Genomic DNA, 27,001 nt, shown 5'->3' on the forward strand with positions numbered 1-27,001 from the left:
CATTGTGAGATGTCCACATTACTCTCGGGTAAGTGGTTGGGGCTTTCTTTCCTTTGTAGGTGAGGAAACTTTCAGTAGACATTGGCAGGGAGCCAAGCAGCCCTTCTGGCTCACTCTAGAGTAGGAACCTTGTGGGATCTGTAGGACTTGGCCAAATGTGTGGAAAGGTAGAAAGGGGTGGGGTTGGCACTGATCTGGACTGGTCTTCAAGTCCTCATCGCATCCTTTTAGTTAGTGGGCTGGTTGTGGATAACACTGGCTTGGTACCATGTTCTCTCAACGCAGTCCTGGCCTTCTTCACACCCAGCTTTGGGAACTTAGTCTTGTAGCCCAGTTTTCAGTTTCAGCAAGGAGTGCCCCCACTGAATCTGGCTGTCAGTTCATGGGAGATGGGCCCAGGCAGCCTAGTTCCTGATGTGTACATACCTGCTCACTCTGCTCACTCTCCTCCTCTGCAGCCATGAAGTGCTAACAGAATAGTGCCTTCTGCCCAGCTGGTCTGTGGACAAGGCTGTAAGACATGGCTAAGTAGGAAGGGATGGGGATACTTGTCTGATGCCAGGCATCGGCATGGGGAGCTGGGTCTCCTAACCCCACCAAGTCCTACCTTTTGTGCTTTGGTTCACTTCCTCCTCTACCTGGCATACTTCTCTACCCTCCTAACTTCTGTCCAGCTGCTTGTTTCCCACTCTCTGTCAGGCACAGGATTGATGCAGCCTTGCCAGAGTGAACTTAGGTTTTCTTCAACAGATCAAGGGAAGGACACTTACACTTGAGAGTTGTTCAGGGTTGTTGGACCACCCCCCCCCCCCCAGGTGACAGTAGGGAGCTTTGCAGGTGTTCTGCTCATGGGAGGGGATGGGACTGCTGCCTAGACTGGGTCTCAGCAAACCCCTTTCTGGGGAAACAACACGATGTTGCAATAAAACTTTATTGGGACCAGCTTATTAGATAGCCTTCAGGAGTTAGGGCCACTGAGATCCTGATTTCAAAATCATAGGAAGTGTCTGCCAGGCCATATCTGTGCTGCTTCTGATGCTGACTCTCAACCTCTGTTTTTTTGTGTTCAGGACTTGAGCATCTGTTGTGGGCAAGGGCCCATTCTGAGGGCTGGTGGCCTACATTGTGCTGCCCTCATTCTAGATCCTTGGGGTTGGGAGCAGGGTAGCACTCAGCATGCTGACACTGTTCCAGAGATGAGTCCCTTGCTCTGTCTGGAGTCAAACATAATGCTTGCATCTGGGCCACCAGAAAAGGGAGACGAGAACAGAGAATGACTCCCTGAAGTTGTGTTTGAAGGCTCTGTTATTGGGGACCGGGTGGGGCTCAGGGAGTTGAGAGGCTGCTTAGTCTCTAATGAGACAATTATTGACCCTAAATCTTCTCAGCAGCGAGCTCAGGCTGGAGACATTATTAATCCAAGTTATCAGTGAGGAAATTGAGGGACACTATAATCTACTTTCAACATGACCCCCATCTGCACTATTGTGTCCTATTTCAGAGGTGGATCAACTAAGCAGCATATGATGTTAGTTGTCCTTTCCTAAGACGCTGGGCACAGGTGGGCTTGGATGCTCCCACATGCATCCAGAGTCTGTCCTCCCTTGCTGTGATGCTTGGTTTCCAGAAGTGGAGGGATAAAGACACATTTCTTGGATGTGACTCCAAAGCCCTGTCCTGTCAGTTCTCTATCAGTGTTATACCACCCCATAGTGTAACCAGACCAAACACCTGTGGCAAAATGCTTCAACCTATTTTGCCTCAGTTTTTATGTGCAGAGTAGCTGCTTATCCGGCCCTCCTACACCATGGCACCATGAAATAGTCTAATGCTTAGGGCATGTCTCTTTCGTTTGGCTTTTCAAGACAGTTTCTTTGTATAGCCTTGGCTGTCCTGAAACTCATTCTGTAGACCAGGCTGTTCTGGAACTAGCAGAATTCCACCTGTCTCTGCCTCCCAAGTGCTGAAATTAAAGGTGTGCACCACCACCACTCAGTGGGCATGCCTGTTTTATGGCTGCAGTCATCTGGCAGATTCCAAGGATAGCAGGTATTGAGCCCTGGCATAAACCCCAGCCTGTGCCTTGCTGCTGCACTTGCCCTGACCTCCTTCCATGGGTATAGTTTCAACTGCCCAAGCCTTTTGTCCTTCCTACCCTCTACCCCCATCACAGCTCATGCTGTTTCTTTACTCGAGGCCACTATTCCCACTATGCTCAATTTGGAAATTTGCTAGGGCTGCTGTAGTTTTTTTCTTCTATCCAGAGCTTCTCTTTTCCCATCCCAGCCACATTTGACAGGCCCACTAGGGTCCTGCATCCTGTAAAGTCGCATCTCTGAGGATGGTCCTGCTGCTGAAGTCATGATTGGCCTGGTTTCTTGTAGGCATAGATGACTGCACCAGGGCTACATGGGTGTGGCTGACCTTGAAGCCAGCGTCTCAGGGGGCTGCTGTTGGACAGAAGCAAACATGGGTTGTGTTTCTCTTAAAGGCACCTGACTAGCCATGACCTCATGCTTCATCTCTCCCAGCCTTGTTGGGTCTTGCTGAACCTGGACAGCTTCAAAGCAGCAGGCAGGATGTGGGCCAAGAGCCTGTGTTGAGAACTGAATCTGCCTGAATAGCCCATAAGCAACATCACTGCTGCTCCTCATAGCACAGATCATCCACCATCCTGTGGTTAAGACTGGAGAAGAGCTGATCTTCTATTTCCCTGTCTTCCTTCCTTGGAGCAGCTGGGGAAGTTTGTAGAAGGGGCAGGTTAGAAGCTGTACCTGTGGTCCAGGGGAGGATCCTGACACCAGGGTGGTAGACAAAGGCTCTCTCCTAAGAAGGTCCACAAGATGAGGCAGGAAATCTACAAAAACATCAATGGCTGTTCCCCACCAGTCTTCAGGTCAGACAGGAACTCCTTTCCAGGAGCATTTCCTCCAGGAAGGACGGAAGGGACCCTGCACAACCAATAGGATGGGAGGATGATTCTGGGTGCAACAGGATTTGAGTGGATTTGAAAGGTTGCCTAAGATTGGATGCAGTATGGTCTGAAAGGGTCAAAAGCAATGCGATAAGACAGACACAGCCACCTCTCTAACCCTCATCCTCCCAGCTGGAGATGGTGGCTACAGGGATGGGCTATGTCTGGTAGGTTCACACTCTCCAGGTGAGGGCACAGCACTTCAGAAACAACCCTGCTGTTTCCTTAGGCAACTTTAGTGAGCTTCATGCATGTTAGGGTATTCAGTATAAATTTTCATGTGAGCATATGTTCATGAGATCATCAGCAGAATCAAGGTAATGAATTTGTCTTGTGTCCTCTGTAGTTCTCCACCCCAACCACTGAACCTCTGTTGGTTTGCATTTCTAGGGAATTGAACAGTCTATCTTTTTTCTCTGAGTGATTTTGAGGTATATCTTTGTTGATGTATCAATTCTTTTTTATTGGGAGTAGTAACTTCATTATATGGATGTACCATATTTATTTAAAATTGTTAAATCTATTGTATTTGTGTGTTCAACTTTGTAGAACTGACTTTCTCTTTCCACCTTTATGTGGATTCTGGGGACTGGACTCAGGTTAGCAGACTTGAATGGCAAATGCTTTTACTTACTGAGCCATTTCTCAAGGCCCTGTACTTTAAAATAATGGAAAGCTGGGATTACAGATGGATACACTGCCACATCTGGCCTTTATGTAGCTTTGAGCAATTCAAACTCATGTCTGTATTATTACATGACCAGTATTGTACCCACTGAGCCATCTCCCCAGCCCCATGTGGGTGTTCTTTTTCCCAAGATGGGATCATTGCACATACTGTTCCATCTTCCTGCCTCAGCCTCCTGGTAGATGGGTTTACATGCATTCGCTGTTGACTGCCATTCTCAGATCTGAGATTCTCCCCCCCCCCCGTGTGTGTGTGTGTGTGTGTGTGTGTGTGTGTGTGTGTGTATGAGAGAGAGAGAGAGAGAGAGAGAGAGAGAGAGAGAGAGAGAGAGAGAGAGAGAGAGCGCGCACATAAAGCTTGGTCAGGTCAGCTAATCTGTCTCTGTTTATGCAGTGAAGTGCCTTTGGGTCATGGGAGCAGGTGGGGATAGTCCTGCTCTTTCAAAGTCATTTAGTCCGTTCTAGGTCCTTTGAATTGCTGTGTGAGTTTTAGAATGAACTGGTCAGTTTTCTACCAAAAGCTGCTGGACCTTTGGCATTGTGAGTTGATAGATACACTCCTTGAAACAGTTGCTCTCTTGGGTTTGTTATGCTTTCTTATTTGTTAGTTTGTTTCATTTGGGCTCTTCCTTTGGCTGCCTTTTAGAGCTGGTTAATCCTCCAGATGCACAGTGTGTCTGCTGTTGACCCTGCCTTCTCCGGAAGGTTGTTGGCATCTTTTATGTCTTCTGTTTGTTCTTTGCTCCTGAGTTGAGGATTTGGTTCTGGTACTTGACTCTTGGCTTCTCTGCTCTTCTGGGCTACTCAGGGCTGTGTGCTGTCTACTGATCCTTTCTTCATTAGGTTTTCACTGTGGAGCTCACCTTTTGGCATCTGGATGTGTTTGTTTCCCTTAATATGTTCTGAGCTTTGTTCTAGGATGTAGTGGCTTGGAAATGGATTAATCCTTTCATGGTCTGTCTTTACGCTTCGTTCTGCTATGCTAATCAGCGTGTAATCCAGGCTGATTCTGCCAGGCCCCAGACATTTTCTCCTCATGCCTGTCCCTGTGACAGTGTGTCTTCTCAGCTGAAGGTAGATGTCTCCATCACAGTGTGTTTGAAAAGCTGCCCAGGGCTGCTCCTATGCCCTAGGCTGGTAGCTTGGGTGGAGGAAAAGTTGGGGCCCAGGTTGGCAGGCCTGGGCTTGAATATTGTATCACAGTGCTTAGCCATCACACTTTGGGGAAAACTCCTTGCCCCAGCTCCCAAGTTGACAAGTGTATCCCAGGCAGCCACAGGAGCTGGACTCTTCAGTTCAGTCCCAGAGCCCCAAGTTGGGGGCCGACTTGGCGTTTGGTTCCCTTGGTGGACAGGCAGCATGGGTCAGGTGCTGTGTAGGTAGCAGTGTGTGGCTTGATCCTTTCCTAGGATCAGGGTGGAGGCAAACAGACTAGAAACCACAAAGTTGAGCTACTTTGATTTGTGTAGAATGGATGCTGTGTTGGAGGACCGAGAGCATATGGGTAAGGCTTAGCTACCTTGAGAGGGAATCCACAGTCTACTGCAGGAATGTTACACTGTGAGCCCCAGGCTACCTCTCCATACACACGTCAGTGCCAGCCCTGGTTTACTGGGCTGTGTGTCCTCTGACCCATTGTGAGGCCTTCCTACAGTATCTTGGACACAGCGTATACTTCAGATTAGACCCTGCTCCAATCTGCCAGTTCCCTATCAGGGTGAAAATTAATTGCTTTCTGCATTTTTATATGTTAATGTTAGAAACTGTTCAACATAGTAACTTCCGTGTACAATGTGGCTTTGTATGTTTTGCTCATTGTTTTCTTGGATTGAGTTCCTAGACTTGTGAAGTAAGAAATGAAAGAAAATAATTCTTTTCTCTTTTAGAATGACTGAAAACCGTCATTTTATTGTTCTTCAGTAACTCTTCTCTAACGTTCTTGCCATGAGCCACGGGTCCTAGGAAGAGTCAGGAAAGGAAGGCAGAGTAGACGCACAGTCCCTCAGTGGACTGTAACAGAGGCCAGGCTGGGCCAGGCTAGGTAGGGTATGGATTCCGCACAGCTGCTGGCCTCAGTGGGTGACTGACCTGGTGGTGTGGGTAAGGCCAGTACTTGTTGCTCTCACTTGGTAGGTTTTCTTCCCGAGTCCTAGGGCCTGACACCAGTGTCTGAAACATGCAGATACACGCATCTCTGGGCCTATGCACCTGAGGTGGCCACTCTAGCTAGTTGTTACTGTGCCCTGTTCTTAGGACTAGGAACTCTGGTTGCCCAGCCCTGGTTTGTCCCAGAAGAAACGAAGGATGATTTGACATCAGGTGGAGGATGGGGCGGCTCCTCACCCTTTGCGTGTAATGGCTGGCACGATTTTGTAAACCTGGAATGTATGTTGGGTGCGCTGCTCTAGGGTTGTTTCCCATTAGCTTGTCCAGGCCCACAATCTAAACCACTTATTTCCTGGTCCTGGGAACTTTGCAGCTGGTATACATCACCAGGCCTCAGGGTTTGTCCCTTCTGTGGGAAGTTCTACCTATGTTTGTGGCCCTGTATTCTTCGTTTTCCTTTCTGTCCTTCCACATAATGGTGCTCCGAAGACTAGTTTGGTTCCACTGTGGTGAAACATGTGCCTCTCAGTGTGTGTTTTAACACATGACAACACAGAACTGCTGCACAGGTCAAGGCCTTTGTGTTTCTTGTGATCTTGGGTATCCATTGCTTTGTGACCCCAGGACACCTGTCTCATGAATGTCTTTTCTCTCCGTGCAGGCATTTGGCCAGGCACACACAAACCACAAGAAGGTGGCTGCTGATGGTGAGAGCCGGGAGGAGAGCCTGATTCAGGAGTCAGCCTCCAAGGAGCAGTACTATGTGCGGAAGGTGCTGGAGCTGCAGACAGAGCTGAAGCAGCTGCGCAATGTCCTCACCAACACTCAGTCTGAGAATGAGCGCCTCACGTCCGTGGCCCAGGAGCTAAAAGAGGTGAGTGGCTGGGGGTGACGCCTGTCACTGTGACAATGGGCTGTGTGGCTACATCTTGCTCCTGTGGTCTCTCAGCAGTTCTGTGCCTGAGTTATGCCCATCTCACTGCTGTCATGCGTATCCTGAGCAGACCCTGACCAGCAGGGAGGAATATCAAAGTAGAGCACCGCAGCCTGAACGATGAATGACCCAGCTTGTGATTTGGTGTCACAGGGACAGAGATCAGCCAAGAGCCATAGGGAATCTATGGCACTCTGAGGTGGTTGAGGATCCATCGCTAAAAGTCTCCATGTGAGCTACAATCCTGGTCGAGGTCCATGGTCTTGGGGGTTAACCTCAAGATCTTTCTACAGGCTTAGCCCTCACTTGGACTAGAGACTAGACAAAGCCTTGTCTTCAGTCTCTGAGACCCTGGGTAGGAAACACCCAGTCCCTTCACTGCACATCCTCCAAGCTCTCTGGGCCCCATTCCAGCTATGGAAGCCGACCCTCCGCAGTAGATGTTCTCTCAGGGAAGTCAGCAGAGCACAGGTCATCAGCGTGTGCTGTAGTCAGGGCTGTGCACAGTAGGCCCAGGGACTCTGACCCTAGGGCCATCAATAGCAGGGAGCAGTCACTTCCCCTGGGTGTGGGGTCTCTGAGGTCTTGAGGAACTTAGTCTGAATAAGGGGTTGGGGGAAGGCAGCCTCTACTTCTGGAGCCCAGTGCATGATCTCATTTCCTCCCACAAGTATGGCTCTGGTGAGAGTGGAGGAGGGGCTGTCACTGAGGAAGAGAAGCAGCTCTGGTGACAATCTGTCTGTCTACCCCTCCTTCCTGAAAGTCCAGTGCAGGGCTTTCTCTCACATTCAGCCCCTAGGCAGCCAAGAAGGCTGGATGACTGTCCTGGGCCGGAAATGAGCTCAGTGAATTGAAGACAGGCAGGTCTGGGGTGGGGGAGAGATTCCTGTTGTTCCTGTTTATGATTTAGGAGGAAATCCTGAGGCTCCCTACACACCCCTTAGCCGCCTTTTTTTTTTTTTTTTGAGTGTCCCTTTCTCTGTCCACAGGTCTGTGGAGGCCCTCTGCAGCCAAGTCATAGGCTGCCCTTCAGCCTTCACCTGCACACCTGTCTGGGGTAGAGGTTCTGTTCTCACAACTGTCTCCACCCACTTTTAGCATTGGTCTCTCCTCTGCTGTTGTTCCTAGCTTAGCATAATGGTCCCCTCATTGCCCAGCATTGGCCCCTATGAGTTAGATTTGGTTTTGCTGGCATTTGGTGATTCCTTATGACCTCTGTCCTACTACCTCTGTCCCTAATAGCAACTCCTGTTTTTCCTCTCCTGTGACTTCCTGCTTGGGATGCGGTTCCCTCCAGGGCCCTGACTACAGCACACGCTGATGACCTGTGCTCTGCTGACTTCCCTGAGAGAACATCTACTGCGGAGGGTCGGCTTCCATAGCTGGAATGGGGCCCAGAGAGCTTGGAGGATGTGCAGTGAAGGGACCGGGTGTCTCCTACCCAGGGTCTCAGAGAATGAAGACAAGGCTTTGTCCAAGTCTGTGGTCTAAGAGAGGGCTAAAGCCAGTGTTAACTTTACAGTACCAAACAATTTTGTCCCTGTCGGATAGTTCTAATGTCTTGGACCCAGTCATCCTAATGACTCTTGGTATTCTGTCAGACATGAAGACACTGAGGTTGCTGGGGAAAAGCATCTCTGGAGATTTAACTTGTGGTTGTTGTGCTGCATGTAGGACCAGCAGTGGGCAGTTTGGTCAGGTTTTTTCTTGCTGACATTATTCCTAGAAGGTAGATGATCACTTGAGAAAAGGCTTGTTGCAGACACGACACTGTTTCTCAGATGGATAACTTAAGGCCCACTAGTCCCAATAAAAGATAAGAGTTCTCCTCTAGGTGATAAACGGACAAGCCCTGTATGGAAAGGGTTGGGAGCTCAAGAGGCCAGCAAAGAGAACTGACAGTCCCCCAACACAGTGGCCTCTTGAAGCAGGCAGTTGTCACACACTTCTTGCTGGTCAGGGGATCCAGGCGAAGGAGAGCCTGGTGGCTAGGATCTTAAATGGTTGGCCCCGAGCCCATATGCCCACTGTTTCCATGTAGGCTGGTCATCTGCATAGAGCAGAGCCTGTACCCTGACAGCAGACACTCAGCCTGGGAGGAGGTACTTTTCTGAGGGAAAACTAAACCCTTGTTGCTAGTTGGAGCCTGCTGGAGCTCTCAGAAGTTGGGCATGAGATGGGTGGAGGTGCCAGACAGCAGGCCAGCTGAACCTCTCTGGTAAGCCTGGCAGCGAGGTTGGAAGCCATCTCCCTAGAAAGATAGTGTATGTGTTTGATTCCTGCTCTGTCAGCAGAGAAGGGGCAGTTAACCTGTCACGTGATGTTACCTTGCAGCATGTGACTTATGTGTCTGCACATTTCTCTGTGCTTGTCTTTCCACAAGGACACTCATTCACAGGCCCATGCAGGCCCATACACTCCACCAAAGGGAAACACTTCTTGGCTAGTACCCAGAATTCTGGTCCTAGCAGTGGCGTAAGAACAGAACTCCTAGAGAGTCTTGTGAGGGCCAGGTTTATAGTGCGGCACTAAGGACTCACAGAACATACGGGTACTGTTGTAGGGTCATAGCACTCCTTGTATGGCTCTGGGCCTGGTTCTCTCAGGCTTCATCCTGGCCTTCTGCGTTCATCTCCAATTGTATAAGCTGCATTCTCCATTCTAGCCATGTGGAAACTACCAATGTGTCTCTTAACCCCTGCCTTCTAGGTCTCTGATTTCTGCTGAATAGCCCTAGGATACTGGGGAGACTCAGCCCTTACCACCCTCAGTTACCAGTCTACCTGAGGGCTTTGTTCACATGGTCTCTCTTTGTACATGCTGGAATACTTTCTGCATAGCGAGCACTTTTGAGTTGGCTGAGAGAGAGCAGGAATTGGGGTCATTTCTGGCAGAAAGAGAACATTAGTAGTTACTCTCATACCCTTGGTGCTTTAGGTGGGGTGAAAAGACCATGGATGTGTTTCTTTTTTTTTTTTTTTTTTTTTTTTTTTTTTTTGAATTTTCGAGACAGGGTTTCTCTGTGGCTTTGGTTCCTGTCCTGGAACTAGCTCTTGTAGACCAGGCTGGCCTCAAACTCACAGAGAGATCCTCCTGCCTGCCTCTGCCTCCAGTACTGGGATTAAAGGCGTGCGCCACCACCGCCCGGCTCTGGATGTGTTTCCATCTGCATAGAGCCCCAGGCTTTCTAGAGGTCTGTTTGTGGTCCTACCTCCTACCTTCTTTGTAGCTGTGCTAGGGGCTGTTTCTCTCCTCTCAGCATGTATTGCCCTCACCATCTCTGCTCTTGTGATGCTCTGTCATCTTTTGGTCTTCTCTTTCTCTTCCTATGTTATCTGTTTCTTCTGGTGTCAGTTCTGTTACCTCTTTCAGTCACTTAATGAGGGGGCTGTGTCTATATTCATAGATTGTGAACTTAGTTTTAAGTGCTAAATTTGTTAGTAGTGCTTGCTGTGTGACTCTCTTCCACTTTCTGTTGTGTTCTCCATCTCTCCGTTTTTTAAGATATTTCATTTCACTAATCCAACATTATTGCTTATCTCCCTGCATGGCATCTTATGAGGCATATGCCCCTCAGATGAACACAGAAATGTGATTGGAGCAATTCCTGTAGATGCTAAGAGGACAGAGCCATGGACCTGGACTCCTGGTTCAGGGCTCTGGAACAGGTGTGTTGTTGGTCGGAGGGGCCATCTGAGCATTAGGAACAGGGATTAGAAGCAGGAAGCAGGGGTTGTTAGGGGATTTTGCTCCCAGGGGACATTGGTGTGAAGTCGTCTTGTCACAGGGTAAGAGAGGGCTGCAGTTGGTGGGCAGAAGTCAAGAAATCATTAAACAACCTACAGCATACAGGATAGCACCCACAGCAAAGAATGGTGTAGCTCTGAAAGTGTAGGAATGAGGCTCCTATACCCCTGTATAGTGTGGGCAGTGCAGGTTGAGAGTTAACACAGTGGGTTTTATTGTTCTCCTCTTGGCCCTGCACTATCCTTTCCCTGTGACAGTTTTCCCAGCTCCTCATACTTGTCTTGGAGACAGTAACCAACTTTCAGCAGATTTATTTAGGTGGTATACGTCCTATACAGCTCACTTAAAAATGTGCTTCATGCTCGCCTGCAATCCCTGTTCCTAATGCTCAGATGGCCTCCCAGACCAGCAACGCATGTGCTCCAGTGCCCTAAGTAAGAAGCCCAGGCCCCAGCTCTGTCCACACAAGCATTGTCCCCTCAGCATTGACAGCATCTACATAGCTGTAGGTACGTGGACCATCCTACAGTTATTATTCTCTTTGTGGTGCTGGGGATCGAACCCAGGGCCTTGTATTCAGTGCCAGGCAAGCCCTCTGCCCAATACACACTTCAGTCTTTTAGTTAATTTCAGAGTATTTCATCATTCCAAAATGAAGCCTGTTTTCAGTTACTCCCACACCCCTCTTTAGCCCCTCTAGTCTGCTTTCTATGGCTGTGGATTGCTTGTTCTAGACCTTCTTACAAATGAGTCATACAATGCATGGCCTCTTGTGACTGACTTCTTTGACTTAGCAGAATGTCTTCATGCTTCATTCGTGTTGTAGCAAGTGTCAAGACGTCATTCTTTAATGTGGTTGAATATACTGCATTGTACAGATAGAACATGTTTTGTTTATCCATTCACTGGCTAATGGATACTTGGGTTGTATCCACCTTGAACACTGGGAACACTGATGTGCAGGGTTCTGTGTGGATGTGTTTCATTTCTCTGGTACAGACACTCTGTTTAACTGTTTGAACATCTGTAGATATGCCACAGTGCTGCCCCACTTAGCAGTTCACCAGTCAGATGACCCCATCTTGCAGATGGAGAAAAAGGGTCAGTGTTAGTAAGTGAAGTTCTTGCATTGTTTGACATGGGCACATCCACGTCAGATTCACCAGCGCCTCACTCAGATCCGTGAGACTGGCAAAGCCTTCCTTGGGTGAGGCTTAGAGGAATGGCAAACTCTTCTCTAGTCCAAGTGTGAATGCTGGTGGTGTGTGCAGAAAATGTTTCTCTCTGGATAAGACTGCTGCCCTACACAGATTGCTCCTGCCTAGATTAGCTAACCCCGCCTCCTTCAGATGTGAAGTTCAGCATTTCAGCCGTGTATAATAAACATGCCGAGCTTTTAAGATGCTATGACTTCTCCATCAGAGTGCAGATCACTCCACGCCAGCCTTTCTGTTTCTGCGTTTGTCATTTTTTCATTCCCTCACCACCCCAAGTAGGTCGGTTCCTGGAGTCTGCAGAGCTCAGCAGGGTTAGAGCAGGTTGAGCCACTTGTCTGAAGTTCCACCCTTGAGAGAAGAAGGAGGGATCTGTGCCAGAGACCTGTTTCGGTGGGGAGTGGTGTGGTGGTGTTCAGGTTCTAAAGAGGATGTGTGGGGTGGGGGTGGAGAAAGGAGGAGATGAACAAGATCTGAGGGTGAGTCAGGATGGCTGCCAGCAGCATTTAATTGAAAAAAGACTACAGCCTGGAGGTGGTGACACACACCTTTAATCCCAGCACTTGGTAGGCAAAGGCAGGCAGATCTCTGTGAATTTGAGGCCTATATGGTCTACAGAGCAAGTTTCAGGACAGGCTCCAAAACTACACAGAGAAACCTGTCTTGAAAAACAAAACAAAAAAAGAAAATAGACTGCACCTTTTATACTCTGTGGTTGCACATAGGATTAAATGGGAGACCTCTTGCCTTTAATGGCCCTAGGCTCTGGATCTGAATTGTAGGCATTTCATCCTTGGGATCAGGTGTGTCTAGCAAGTCTCTAACTTTCCTGTTCTTGGTGTAATTAGGAGGGCACAGTGGAATTCCTGGTTCCACAGTGGCAGTGATTTTTTTTTTCCTAAAGAATTATTTTGTTTAGATTGTACACAATTCTTTTGTATTTTATTTAAATTGTACACATTTTTATCCTTTACCAAAGCCCACACAAAATTTCCCTATGGGAAAGCCATTAATATTGAGAATCATTAAAAATGACAGTAAAGAGGTTCTGGAGAAGTGTGGTCTGCGATGTTGAAATGCTGGAAGTTTGTCAAGCAGCAGTGGTCGCCATGCAGTCCACATCAGATCTGATCTGGTTATGCTCTGCACAAACCCCACTGCCCTGGGCTTCTCCCCTCCAAGCAGCCACACTGTTGTCAAGAGTGCTCACACATGCCTGGTAGTACTGGGCCCCCTTATGCCACTTGGAAGCACACATGGTAGAGCCAGCTATAGAAACAGCGCACACAGCTTTTTCCTCTGCCCCTGCAGATCAACCAGAATGTGGAGATCCAGCGTGGCCGCCTGCGGGATGACATCAAGGAGTACAAGTTCCGGGAAGCCCGTCTACTTCAGGACTACTCAGAGCTGGAGGAGGAGAACATCAGCCTGCAGAAACAAGTGTCTGTGCTCAGGCAGAACCAGGCAAGTCTCCACCCTAGGGTCACCCTGGGCACTCAGTCCTTTCATCCACCCATCTTCTTTCCTGTGTCTTGTTCCACATATCTGAGGCCAGGGCCAGTATACCTCCACAGTGGAGACAGGAATATGGCTCACAACACTTAGTGCTCCCAGAGCACAGAACAAGGCCTGTGACTTTATTATAACAATTTCCCAAGCCAAGTGCAGCGTGATTCTTCCTGGGAGTCAATTTCTGTTTAGCACAGATAGGTTACCGATAACACACCAGAAAGTCCACCTTGGTGAACCATTGACAATGGTGAGCTTATTTACAGGAGCATGGGTGAGGAGAACTCATAGTAGCATGGGTGAGGGGTTCCAAGGTGTGGGTAAGGGATTTCAGGGGTGTGAGTGAGGGGTTCCAGAGGCATGGGTGAGGGGTTCCAGGGGCATGGGTGGGGAGAACTCATAGGAGCTTGGGCGAGGGATTACCAGGAGTGTGGGTGAAACCTCCAGCAGTTGCTAGATGGACTTCTTTTTTTCATTTAACCTTCTGCTTCCTGTCTATTCTAGCAACCTCTGAGATAGCTGTAAGAGGATTAGGTGTCGCTGGGGTCAGGACACAGGAGGAAGGGAATGGCTGGACTCTTGGGTGAGGGTCTAACAGTGCTTTACCCCTTCCTTCTATGAGAGAATGTTTATAGGCCTGATCTTGTGAGGGTCTCCAAGCTGGGTAATCATGGCTGCTCTGATTTCGAGACAGCAAGGGCCTTGTCATGTCCAGAGGACAATGTTCCACATCACCAAGGTATGGGGGAACTCAGATGAAGAGGGTGTACTAAAACCTCTGGAGGAACACTGCCATGATTCTGCCTGTTGTAGGGATGAGAGACATCCCCTCTGCCTGTGGCAAAGATTAGGAGGTCCTCTCGAATGGATGAGGGTAAGAACTACCCAGTACCTGAACACGCTTCCCATTCTCTAAGCTGTAGCCAACAGGGCCTTTTCTCTCAGGAAATCCCAGACCTTACCCCCAAATGCCATGGATGCTGTCTTGCTTTCATTAGAGTCCCTCTGTCACCCACATCATCTTATAGCTAAGGCCTCATCGTCAGTGGACCCAGTGTTTATGTCCTGCAGGAGGAAACCCGTGTGCCTGTGTAGAAGCTTCTGTGTTTGCAAAAGCAGGCAGGGGATAGAGTCTGGTGCTGGGCAACCACAGGGGCACGGCTCCATCCTGTAGCTCATAAGCGTGAGATGCCATTGGGCATTGATCGGTACTGCTGCCCACAGTGCTCTGAGCAGAAGAAAAGCCAAAGCTGAAGGAAACCCTGCACCCAGTGAAGCTACATCTACTCTGAGGTTCCTCCCCCTCACTTGGGGGACTGGGATGTGGGTGCACTTAGAATGTTGTACAGGGTTTCCCTTCCTCCCCCAAACCCAGAGAGTCCCTCATTGCTTCCTTAATATCACAGAGATGTTTTAATATGAGCCTCACATAAGCATCAGCTCCCATATACTCTGTTCACTCAAACTGTGTCATGTTAATAAGGCCAGTTATGCCTTCCCACTCTCTTCCAGCTCCTCCAAGCTTACATTCTGAGGAATTGGTGCTGAGGCATTCAGCCCTGAGGGGAAGTCCAGTTCCTTTGTTTTAAAATATGATTCAAAATAATGGTCATAGCATACCACAAGGCATGCTTTAAAATAATGTGATTAGGGCCAGGCAGTGGTGGCACACCTTTAATCCCAGCACTTGGGAGGCAGAGGCAGGTGGAGCTCTGTGAGTTTGAGGCCAGCCTGATCTTCAAGAGCTAGTTCCAGGACAGGTTCCAAAACTACAGAGAAACCCTTTCTTGAAAAACCTAAATAATAATAATATGTGGTTAGGGCTGGTGAGGTGGCTCAGTGGGTAAGCGTGTTTCCCATGCAAACCTTATGACCTGAGCCCAGTTCCCAGAACTCACATAAAGATAGAAGGAGAGAATCTCCACATTGCACAGTTGCATGTGCACCCCCACACACACATCATGCACCATGCAGATGCACACACATTTAAAAGAGAGAGATTTGCTTAGCTGTTAGTGTTAACTGAGTAATTTTATGGAATTTTAAATCAGTGCACATTAGTACTAATTTTCAGAAGTAGAATGGCATCCGTGTCACCTGATGTGGGAAGTGGCCTTGGCTGCGGCCACTGCCCTCTCCTACAGGGTGGCATTTCATTCTGTGGGTCTCCTTGTCCTTTGTGGTTGGGGGGTGGTCTTCTGGCACTGTCCTGATTTGTCAACCTGAGTGGAGCCACCACATCCCTTGACACCGGAGTATTTGTATTTCCTAGGTGGAATTTGAGGGCCTCAAGCATGAAATCAAGCGCCTGGAGGAGGAGACCGAGTACCTCAACAGCCAACTGGAGGATGCCATCCGGCTTAAGGAGATCTCTGAACGGCAGTTGGAGGAGGCTCTGGAGACGCTCAAGACAGAGCGGGAGCAGAAGAACAACCTGCGCAAGGAGCTGTCGCACTACATGAGCATCAATGACTCCTTCTACACCAGCCACCTGCAGGTCTCCTTAGATGGCCTCAAGTTCAGCGATGATGCCGTCACTGCTGAGCCCAACAACGATGCTGAAGCCCTGGTCAATGGCTTTGAGCATAGTGGCTTGGTCAAATCCTCACTGGACAACAAGACATCCACACCTAGGAAGGATGGCCTGGCTCCACCCTCTCCAAGCCTCGTTTCTGACCTGCTCAGTGAGCTCCACATATCTGAGATCCAGAAGCTGAAGCAGCAGCTGGTGCAGGTGAATAGGCAGGGCCTCATGTCCATCCTTCTCTGTCCCCATGCCTTCTGCAGTGCTGGCAGGACTGCATGTTCTGTGTAAGCAGTGCTTTTGTGACATGTGGCTGCCTTTAATTTACTCATGCTGGCTTTAAATCCTATATCTTTACCACAGATGAAACTCTGTCCCAGAGAAGTAGGTTCCTGATTATTGTGTAAAGTTTAGTACCATGGTGCCCATGTTGCTCCCTTTGCTACCCATATCATGTCTGGGTGGGGTGACATGGCTCCTCGTGTAACTCCTACCCACAGGCCACAAACTAGAGTCTCAGCAGAGCCATACATTGGCACATTTGAAAGTTTACAGTGTGTTCCCCACAACACAAGAAAGGAAAGTGGTGGAGAGCTGGGACACTAGGGATCCTGCCAGTTTGCCCTGGACTTGCACATTTGAAGCCCCGCTTCCCTCCAGCACATACAGAGTGAACCTTTATGAGTGATCACTTTTTTGGTCTTTGTGGTGAATTCTGTCCAGTCTGCTGTCAGCAGTGGCATGACCATGGCCCATGTGGCATAGCCTGAGATCTGGCTGAGCCATCCTGGAGTCCTTTAAGCCTGTTGACCCTCTTTACTGCCATGTCTACCTTTGCAGATGGAGCGGGAGAAGGTGGGTCTACTGGCAACACTGCAGGACACACAGAAGCAGCTGGAGCAGGCTCGGGGGGCCCTCTCTGAGCAACATGAGAAGGTGAATCGTCTCACAGAGAACCTTAGTGCCCTGCGGCGCCTTCAGGCTGGCAAGGAGCGGCAGACTTCCCTGGATAATGAGAAGGACCGTGATAGCCATGAAGATGGTGACTACTATGAGGTGGACATCAATGGGCCTGAGATCCTGGCCTGCAAGTACCATGTGGCTGTGGCTGAGGCTGGTGAACTCCGGGAGCAGCTCAAGGCATTGCGCAGTACACACGAAGCTCGCGAGGCCCAACACGCTGAAGAGAAGGGCCGCTATGAGGCTGAGGGCCAGGCACTCACAGAGAAGGTCTCTCTGCTAGAAAAAGCTAACCATCAGGACCGAGAGCTATTGGCCCATCTGGAGAAGGAGCTGAAGAAGGTGAGCGATGTGGCTGGTGAGACCCAGGGCAGCCTGAATGTGGCTCAGGATGAGCTGGTAACCTTCAGTGAGGAGCTGGCCAACCTCTACCACCATGTGTGTATGTGCAACAACGAGACGCCGAACCGTGTCATGCTGGATTACTACCGCGAAGGCCAGGGCAAAGCTGGCCGTACCAGCCCTGAGGGTCGTGGGCGTCGTTCGCCTGTCCTTTTGCCCAAGGGGCTGTTGGCCACAGAGGTGGGCCGAGCGGATGGGACTGGAGACAGCAGCCCCTCACCCAGCTCTTCTCTGCCATCGCCATTGAGTGACCCCCGCCGGGAACCTATGAACATCTACAATCTGATTGCCATCATCCGAGACCAGATCAAGCACCTACAGGCAGCAGTAGACCGTACAACCGAGTTGTCCCGGCAGCGAATTGCCTCACAGGAATTGGGTCCTGCCGTGGACAAGGACAAGGAGGCCCTCATGGAGGAGATCCTCAAGCTGAAGTCACTGCTGAGTACCAAACGGGAGCAGATTACCACCCTTCGCACTGTGCTCAAGGCCAACAAGCAGGTGAGATAAAGTGGGTGGGTGTAGTAGCAGGCCACTTGTTGGTCCCAGCCGCCCAGAACTGAAATAACCACACAGAAACTGTATTAATTAAAACACTGCTTGGCCCATTAGCTCTAGCCTCTTATTGGCTAATTCTTACATATTAATTTAATCCATCTCTATTAATCTATGTATTGCCACATGGCAGTGGCTTACCAGTAAAGTTTTGGCATGTCTTACTCTGGTGGCAGCTCCATGGCGTCCCTCTGACTCTGCCTTCTTCTCCCAGCGTTCAGTCCAGTTTTCCCTGCCTACCTAAGTTCTGCCCTATCAGCAGGCCAAGGCAGTTTCTTTATTCATTAATGGTAATCACAGCACACAGGGAGGACTCCCACATCAGGTGGAGCACCAGAGCCCACTGGGAGGCTGCCTCCTCCACTCGTTGCAGGGCCCACAGGCCTGTGCCATTGTGTTTAGTCTCCTGCTGTCCCCTTCCTCAGAGCTCCCAGACAAGGTGGAGTAACTGTTGGCATTAGAGGGCTCTCTAATCAGAGCTGCTCCTGACCACCTTACAGAGTTTCTGATGCTGAAGGAACAAGGCGATGGCCCAAGCCCCAAGGGGCATGGTGCAGAACTTTGTGACTTCTCCAGGACAGGCTCTTTGGTTCATCATTCTTCCCTGCTAATTAGAATCAGAGGGTAGGACCCCAGTAAGCATGGCTATCATTTTGTCCCCAAGACTGCATATGAGAATTCTCTGCATGCAGAAAATTTTTCACAGGCAGCAGCCCCACCATGGACCCAGGGTTCCCATTGTAAGCTCAGAACTTCCCTTGAGCAGCTTCACCTCACCTACCACCTTATACCTCTGTCCCCAGACAGCTGAGGTGGCCCTCGCCAACCTGAAGAGCAAGTATGAGAATGAGAAGGCCATGGTGACCGAGACCATGATGAAGCTACGGAACGAGCTCAAGGCCCTCAAGGAAGATGCAGCCACCTTCTCCTCCCTGCGTGCCATGTTTGCCACCAGGTAACTCCACCACTAGTGGGCTTCTCTCTCCTGCAGCTTCTCCCCTGCTGGAGCTACCTGTTGCCCTTACTCACAGGTTTCAGTCTTCTTCCTGAAGCCTGTAGGCCTGCTGGTTCGGGCTTTAGCACCATCAGGCACCTCATACAGCTCAGGGTTTGGTAATTACAGCCCTTGGCCCAGCCCATCACATGTGCGGGGCTGCCCTCCTTGCCTGCCTCAAGTTGGTAACAAGGGAAAGCAAAGAGATGGAAAGACTGTGCACCACCAGGGTCCTCGGCTGGCTGCACCTCAGCCTTCTGTGCATCATGTAGGCAGGTGTCCAGGTCTGGGCCAGGCCTGGTAGATACCACTTAGGCAGACGTTCAGCAGAGGTAGGCATCTGTTTCCCTGTTCCTCTGGCCCCCAGAAACTTAGCTCAGATTTCACTGTTAATGAACCTGAATGCTCAATTTGTATTGCTTTGAGCGTAGGAGACTTAGAAGCAAAGGGCCTAGAGGAGTGAGCTTTGGGGATAGGGGATAGCACTCTTGGTTCCAGCTTTGTTCCAGTGGTGACGAAGGCCCAGACTAGTTTGTTAGCTCCTCTTCCTAGGACAGGACTGTCAGGGGTTTCAACTCAGCTATTTGCCATCCACTTCCCGCCTTTCTATCAGGGGAGGGCCAAGGGAGCTTTAGGCCTGGGAGGTGTGCAGCTTTCCTTCCTCTCCCATGAGGGATCTCTGTGGCCTGGGAACCCCTTAAGGGTTGTCTAGGCTTCCTGGCTGGGAAAGAACAGTCTTAGGGCTGAAAGGCCTCTGCCTATCACCCTTCAGAGTCAGGTGCTGCCACCAGCTGGTCTAAGTTGGGACGACAGGATGGGCCAGGGTTCTGCACCTTTCCTCTACCTGGGTGCTCCCAGTGTCTTAGCATCCCTCCCAGCAGGCCCCTGCCAGGGCAGCAAAGACAAGAAGAGTTCCAGGATTTCTCTGGAAGTTTTCTCCACTGGGGCTTAGAAATTTTTTTTAATTTTTTCTAAATTTATTTATTTATTTTTTTTTTGAGACAGGGTCTCACTATGTAGCCCTGGATGGCCTAGAACTCACTATGTAAACCAGGCTGTCCTTGAACTCACAGAACTGTCTGCCTCTGTCTCCTCAAGTGTTGAGATTAAAGGTGTGTTCTCCATGCCTGGTTTAGAGAGGGTTTCTATTGCTGTAATAAAACAGCAGGGAGGAAAGTGCTTATTTTATCTCATAGTCTGTAGTTGATCATCTGGGGAAGTTAGAGCAGGAACTCGAGGCAGAGGCCGTGGAGGAGAGCTCTTACTGACATGCTCAGCCTGCTTTCTTAAAGCTCCTAGGACCACCAGCCCAGGGATGGCACCACCCATGGTGAACTTGGCCTTCCCACGTCAATCACTAATTAAGAAAATGCATCACAGGCTTGCACACAGGCCATTATGGTGAAGGCATTTTCTCAGTTGAGGTTCCCTCTTCCCAGATAACTATAGCTGGTGTCAGGTTGGCATAAAAACTAGCCAGTACACTGCACTCCTTCTGCCCACTCCCCAAACACACATACAAAGGAACAAACGCAGTGACACAGAACTGGGGGTAGGGTTAAGGGCTACTCTGTTTGGGTCATGGCCTTATTCTGAAGGAGCCTTTGCTAAAAGAAACCCAAACAAGCCTCCCTAGCCCTGGCTCAAGCTCCATCTGAGAGTCACTCTGGAGTGGGGTGCTTGGGACCTGCCTTTCCTTGTCTGAGCCTTTCAGCTGTGCTGTTTCCACAGATGTGATGAGTACATCACACAGCTGGATGAGATGCAGCGGCAGCTGGCGGCCGCAGAAGATGAGAAGAAGACCCTGAACTCTCTGCTGCGCATGGCCATCCAGCAGAAACTGGCACTCACCCAGCGGCTGGAGCTGCTGGAGCTGGACCACGAGCAGACCCGCAGGGGCCGCAGCAAGGCCACCCCCAAGGCCAAGCCAGCCACCCCGAGCGTAAGTCACACCTGTGCCTGTGCCAGCGAGAGGGCGGAGGGCACCGGGCTGGCCAACCAGGTGTTCTGCAACGAGAAGCACAGCATTTACTGTGATTAGGGCTGTGGGGCGCTGCACACCGCTAACGTCTGCTTCTCCTCAACTAACCCAGTTGCAGTGGGACAGCAGTGCTAGGCCGGTCTTAACGTGACTAACGCACGGAGGCAGCATTCTAGGCGAGCGGCAGCACTGGGACACATCTGTCACCAGGACACTTTGAGCTTTGTTTTGCTTCTCGCCCGTAGCCCCCTCAAGGGTATCCTGTATCAGTTGCTGTCTTTTGGGGTGGTCGTATCAGAGGTCTGGGTGGAGCTGCTCACCTTTGGTAGAACAGTGAGGTGAAGTGTTTTCCAGGGTCCCCAGGCACCGTTAGGAGAACCCGAGGTAGAGTCCTTCCCTGGGCACATGGGCAGAACCCGAGTTGAAACTTGCATGTTCCTCGCATGTTTCTAATGTCAGCGCTTGAGAGCAGTTCTATGAGACTCGAGCCTCTGTGGTAGGAGCAGCCCGGGTCAGCTCTCTGTGGCCAGCGTGGTCTCATGGAAAGAGTTCCCTGTGTTTCCTGCAGCATCTCACTGCGAACCATATTCAGGACAGAAGCGCAGAACTTCCTCCAGTCCCAGGGGGAACTGACCCCAGAGGCTGCATGAGACCCTCACACTTCAGACACAAATAACCATTGCCCAGGAGAACAGAGCTTGGCTGCTTAGGGTCTCATCTCTGAGATCCGCATGCTGCTCTGCCCTGTGAGGTGACAAATTGGCAGGGCCTGAGGTCCTAGGTTTTCTTTTTTTAATGAAAAAGTGTTCCAAGTGCCTGGCCAGACCCTGGTCCTTGGTGCAGCCTGTTCTTTGGTACCTGGAGACCCATAGCCCATGCTCGGGTCTTTTCCTGGAAGTTGTCAGACCCAAAGAAGCAGTGTTTGGAGAAGTGCTGGTGAGCTCTGCCAGGTTGCTCTGGCACAGCAGAGCCCAGCTGTGTGCTGGAAGGACTTCCTGTGGGCCCGGAGCTGTGCTCAGGACCGGCTGGTAAGAGTCATGTGGTTCTCAGTGCAATTTGGGGCTCCTTTTCCAGAGGCTCTGTCAGTGCAGAACTGTGGCATCAAGCGTTTGCTTTAGTGTGCTGTGAAGCAGGACTCTGCTCAGTATTTCTCTCCCAGACTTCCATCTCTGTGACAGCTGCTAGCCTGTCACCCTGTGGACAGGCATCTTTCACAGTTTGGGACACAGCATTTCACCTGTGGAACACAACGTTGGTCCCCAGCATGGGACCCTGTGGTCTCTCAAACAGCTTTCTCTTTCTTCTCTCTGTGTGGTGCCTAGGTTGTTCCAGTCTCCTTCAGATTCTAGGCACCATGCAGTCGTGCACTGGGTAGAATAGGCCATATGTGTCCCTTGCATGTCCGTCCTGGGAATGGCTGCCCGCATGCCCACCCACCTTCTGCTTTTCCTTTTCTTTGGGCCAGGACACAGCTCTCCTTCCATCGTCTGGGGCTTTGCAGGCACTTGGAGCCCCATCCCCTAACACACACGCAGGCCTCCTGCCGACTAATTTGCTCGCTCACTCCCAGAACAAGAGCTTTAGCGTTAAGTGGTATGGAAGTGGCAAGTGACTGGTTTCTAATGCTGTCTTATTTTCTCCTGTTTTCAGCTGTAGAGTAGCTGCTGGGAGGATGTGGCCACCGGCCCTGTCACACTGCAGCCCCCTCCCCTCTCCCCTCCCATGGCCTATGCAGAGGAAGGAAGGGCAGCCTAAAGTCCACTTAGAGATGTTTGGATATGCCACTGTAATTCTTTTCAAATAGCATTCCCCAAGTTTTTAATGGGAGTTTTAAGGAAAAAAAAAAAAAAGCTTTACTGTTGAGAATGCTGTGAGCTGCTGCTTGGAAAGGCCTGTGTACGGCCGAAGAACCTGCTTCCACAACCACGGTCAGGCTCCCTAGGGGCCTGCTGGACAGCCTGCCATGGGGGGCTCCTTATTACACATGCTCCTTTTTTATCCGATCAACCTGTGCACTTTTGATATTTTGATATTATATTTGCTTCCTTAATTCCTTGCGTAGAGATGGTCTCCGATGCCGTGGTCTGTGCTCGTGGTCCTGTAGCTGTCCGTCCTAGCTCAGGCGTGTTGATCTGGGTCGACACGAGGCAGAGCTGTGCTCCATAGTGTGTGTAGCTGGACTGCAGGTGAGGCTTCGACCCGGCAAGGAGCTGGCTAGTGTATCCACGCTGTGGTTCAACAGCCTGTAGAGGACACGGCATTGTGGTTCATGTTTGAAGTTACAGATTTTAAATGCCATGTTCATTAAGAAATCCAGGGTATTCCAATTCTGGGGTTTTTCATATTGTATTATTATTATTCTTAGGAATAGTTCAACGTAACAAGAAGAAAACTTGACCTTTGCTCTGGTTAAAACAGTAATAGGCACTTGAAAGCATAAATTATTGAATGAGTAGTATTACCTACAAATTCCAGAATTTTCTGGGTTTTAGGACATTGTGAAGCATGACTGACTAACAGAATTTTATACAACTGCACCAGTGAAATTCCAAATTGGAATTGTTTTGTTATTCTGGTTGTTGTGCCAAATTGTGGTACACTTAGAAAATTCTACAGTTGTCGATTTTTAGGGTGTTCTATTTCAACACCTTTTTGTTAGTAACCATTGCCAGTAGTGCCTTCATCAGTTACGGGAGGTGTCCCAGCCAAGGAAGTTCTCTACAATGGGCAGCGGAGAGCTAGTTGGGAATGCTGAAGGCCAGTGTGGACCAACAGGTAGGAGGGGGTATCTGGCTTACTTCGTACCTGGGCATCTGCATTGAGGGAAAGAGAACAGTGATTGTGCAAAATTCTGTTAGTCAGTAATTCTTCACATGCAAATTCAGGGGCTTAGAAACAAAACAAACAGAAAACCTGGAGTGTGCTTTGGGAACCAAATGGACTTCATGGGACAAGCTAAGCAAGCTGTGCAAACATCACGTTTGTGAAGGGCTGAGGGCGTCAGGAGAGCCGGCGCAGTTGGCCTGTGAGTAGGGAAGAGGGTTAGCCATAGTATTCTTTGCAAATGTGAAAACAAGACATTCTAGCTTCTCTTGCTTGGTGTAACTAATCACTGTTAATTTCAGGAAACAGAAGTCACTAAACTCCTTAGCAAACTGCTTGCTAAGTGAGATTCAGGGTGTGGTCAAATTGGTACTAGTGGAGGAAGAGAAATTGTCCTCTGGCCTCCAAAAAAGGGACAAATTATAATAATATAAATTGTTAGGAATTGAAGAATTCTGTTTCCTGGAATGAGCATTTCTTATTCCTAGTTGTTGGGACTCTTTGCCTTCTGTTACAGTGTTGATTCATACAAATATTGTTACATTTGAGATAACATCATCTGTATGGGGTATTTATTTGCAATGATGTCTAAGTACTGTATTTTTTCTGTGTGTTACCTTAGTGTCAGAATGTTGGTCTTTATTTTAAAAGTCATATGCATGTTCTCCTGCCAAGGAACCTTTACACAGACCCAAAGCAAATAATAATAAGCAGATGCCTTCAGTTTCTGAGAAAATGAGGCTAAGCGAGGAAAAGGCATAGGAGGGAGAAACTAGCAGTTGTGTGGCAGGAACGTCTCCACGGCCAGCGCACATAGGAAAAGTGGGCCTGGGTAAAGAGTCACATTGGTAGGACCAATAAAGAATAATAAAAAAAAATGAAGCACATGTTTGCCCTCTGTGATTGCTTTTACTCCTGCGCCAGGTGACTGCTTCCAGTGTGTCCAGTGAGTCTGGGACCTCATACTGCCGTCCTGTTGGAGGGCACTGGGGGTGGGGGCCAGAAACAAGCTGGGCTCCATTCTCTGGATACAGGATGTGCCTCCAGGGTTGCCCACATCAGTCAGTATGAAGACCAGCAGCAAGGTGGCCGGAACTCACTGCTCTGTTACAGAACTCATGCCCATGAGCAACCTGCATTTCCTGTTGAGGAAGCAGTGGGTCAGAGGCATGGAAACCTGTGCTGGCTAAAGTCTTGCTTGAAACCTGGGAATAAATAGATCTAGGGACAAGGGGGATTCATTTGTCAATATAATACTGTATTTAACTGTAGGAGCGTGTACAGAGATACAACGAGTGTGTTGGAGTGAGAACATGAAACTGTCTTAACTCCTTGGACAGTAGATACCATACCACGGTGCTCTCTGGTCACCTCCACTTCTGGCAATCTCACCTACTCAGGGTCTACTCCAGAAGCTTCCGACTGCGAGCATTTCCCTGCCCCTCGGAAGCCTCCATTCTTCAGCCCTCTAGGTAACCAAGAAGGAAAGAACTGCTTAGAAGTTAGGAGGGCATAGTGTGCTTGACCCTAGTTCAGTTCCCAGCACCTACATCAAGAAGCTTATAACAGCTTAATACTGCTCCAGGAATTCAAGGCCTTCTGGTCTCCACGAGCATGTATGCAAGCATGCACACATACACACACATACACAATTTAGAAAAAGATTAGAATGATACAAATCAGTCAGGCCAGCAAGATGGCTTCGTGGGTAAAAGGTGCTTGCTGACACACCAGAAGACCTAGGTTCAGGTTGCAGAAGGGGAGAACCAACTCAGGCTGCCGTCTGGCTCCACGGGTGCATTGAGATTTGAATGCATGCATTCATGTGCACACACATAAATAAGTATGATTTTAAAAGGGAAAAATCAACAGACCTAAAAATTCTTTGAAAAAAGAGGGAAAAGGGCAAGAAGTTTAAAAAAGGTTGACACACTTTAGCTTGCCTCTTTAAGAAATGATCAGTAGATATCTGAGAAGAAATTGAATTGGTAATAGAAATATTCCAGCAGTCTGGTACAGAAGGGGCTTAAAAATCGTCGTTCCATCCCAACAACAAGGTGAAAGGTGAGGTACTGGACAAAAAACAGTTTTTAAGACCCATATGAGACAACTGCACCAAAAGTTGGAAAGACAGTTCGGTATGCAGAAGCCTCAGGTGGAAATGAGAAACGTATTATTAGATACCAGAGAAAGGGGGCTGGAGAAATAACTCTGCAGTTAAGAGCACTTACTACTCTTTCAGAGGGCCCGAGTTTGGTTCACAATTGCCAGTAACTCCAGTACCACGGTACCTAACCACCCCTTCTTGTCTCTGCAGGTACCCACACATATATGCAAGTAAGATTAAAATAAACCTTAAAAGAAACTAAAAATAGGGCTGCACTGGCAGGAACTGGCAAAGGATTTGGCTGAGTTGGTGATCAAGTTGGGTATTTGGCCACTGCTGTTTTAATCAAAGTATTCGTGGTGCCGGTCCCTTGGGACTACTTATGATAAATGCAGTACTGAAGAAGAGATGGTTCAGAAAGAACGGGTCAGCTGTGGGGGTGCTGCTGTGAGCCATGAGGCTCAGGAAGAGGACTGTGCTAGGGTAGGTCATCCTTCGATCCACAGGAGTGGAGCTGCCCCAGGACTTGCCTGATAAAGATGCTATTGACTGATTCCCGTGAAAATCTGCACTGCTGGCTTGGGCACGGTGCTCCTGTGAAGGTGAGGACACTGTGCCAAACCCCAGTGCTTCCTGAAGATGCTGCTGTCACCTCTGTGGCCTCGAGGGCAGAGTGCTCATCCCAAGATGATCTGAAACGTTAGGATCTGTTACTGTTTGTCCCATTGGGTTTCACACTTTCCTGGTTCCTGCCACTCGTGATGCCCATACCCCATTCCTTTCATTTGGAATCATGGGAGCTATTTTTTTTTTGTTTTTTTTTTTTTGTTTTTGTTTTTTTGTTTTTCGAGACAGGGTTTCTCTGTGGTTTTGGAGCCTGTCCTGGAACTAGCTCTGTAGACCAGGCTGGTCTCGAACTCACAGAGATCCGCCTGCCTCTGCCTCCCAAGTGCTGGGATTAAAGGCGTGTGCCACCACCGCCCGGCTATGGGAGGTATCTTTTCTTGCCTCACTTCCCAGACATAATTGTGGGGGCAAGAACCTGTTTGAGAGCTGGGTTGTGGTGATGCACTCCTTTAAATCCCAGCAATTGGAAGGCAGAGACAGGTGGCTCTCTGTGAGTTTGGGATCAGCCTGTTCTACAAAGGGAGTTCCAGGATAGCTAGAGCTGTTAAACAGAGAAACCCTGCCTTGAAAAAACAAAAGCAAACAAACAGCCTGTTTGATTCACAACCGCAGAGCAGTTTGCTGAATGAATGAGGCAGAACTGACCTAATGGCTGTAGATTTCTGAGTTGGTACTGGAATATCCTAACTGTTTGGAGGTTCCTAACGTGGAGTGAGTAGACCTTGCATGTAAGATACTCGTAAACTTGAGTTCAGTGGAATGCCAGAGTCCAAACATTCTTATCCCCCTACAATATCTATGTTGGTACTAATTTCCAGTGTGTTGGTAGTAGGAGATGGCAGATGGGAGGTATAGGT

The 27,001-nt window shown here is 49.3% G+C and overlaps 1 protein-coding gene across 2 annotated transcripts in view; it reads left to right on the forward strand.

The window, feature by feature from the left end:
* LOC121433996 (protein bicaudal D homolog 2) overlaps nucleotides 1–24,292 on the forward strand; it is a 48,085-nt gene extending 23,793 nt beyond the window's left edge. Inside the window, exons 2-8 of one of the 2 annotated variants that reach the window (XM_041632714.1) lie at nucleotides 6,429–6,641; nucleotides 12,974–13,126; nucleotides 15,444–15,905; nucleotides 16,536–17,558; nucleotides 18,416–18,567; nucleotides 20,338–20,548; nucleotides 22,238–24,292. In XM_041632714.1, the coding sequence (XP_041488648.1) occupies nucleotides 6,429–6,641; nucleotides 12,974–13,126; nucleotides 15,444–15,905; nucleotides 16,536–17,558; nucleotides 18,416–18,567; nucleotides 20,338–20,548; nucleotides 22,238–22,243 (2,220 nt within the window). In that variant the 3' untranslated portion in view covers nucleotides 22,244–24,292. Of the gene's footprint in view, nucleotides 1–6,428; nucleotides 6,642–12,973; nucleotides 13,127–15,443; nucleotides 15,906–16,535; nucleotides 17,559–18,415; nucleotides 18,568–20,337 lie in introns of both variants that reach the window. The other variant, XM_041632713.1, reaches the window with a different exon arrangement.
* Nucleotides 24,293–27,001: the final 2,709 nt, after the last annotated feature.

This window comes from Microtus oregoni, unplaced genomic scaffold (assembly GCF_018167655.1).
Source record: "Microtus oregoni isolate MIOR12 unplaced genomic scaffold, Mior012 000042F_ref0000377, whole genome shotgun sequence".
NCBI classification, from domain to species: Eukaryota; Metazoa; Chordata; class Mammalia; order Rodentia; family Cricetidae; genus Microtus; species Microtus oregoni.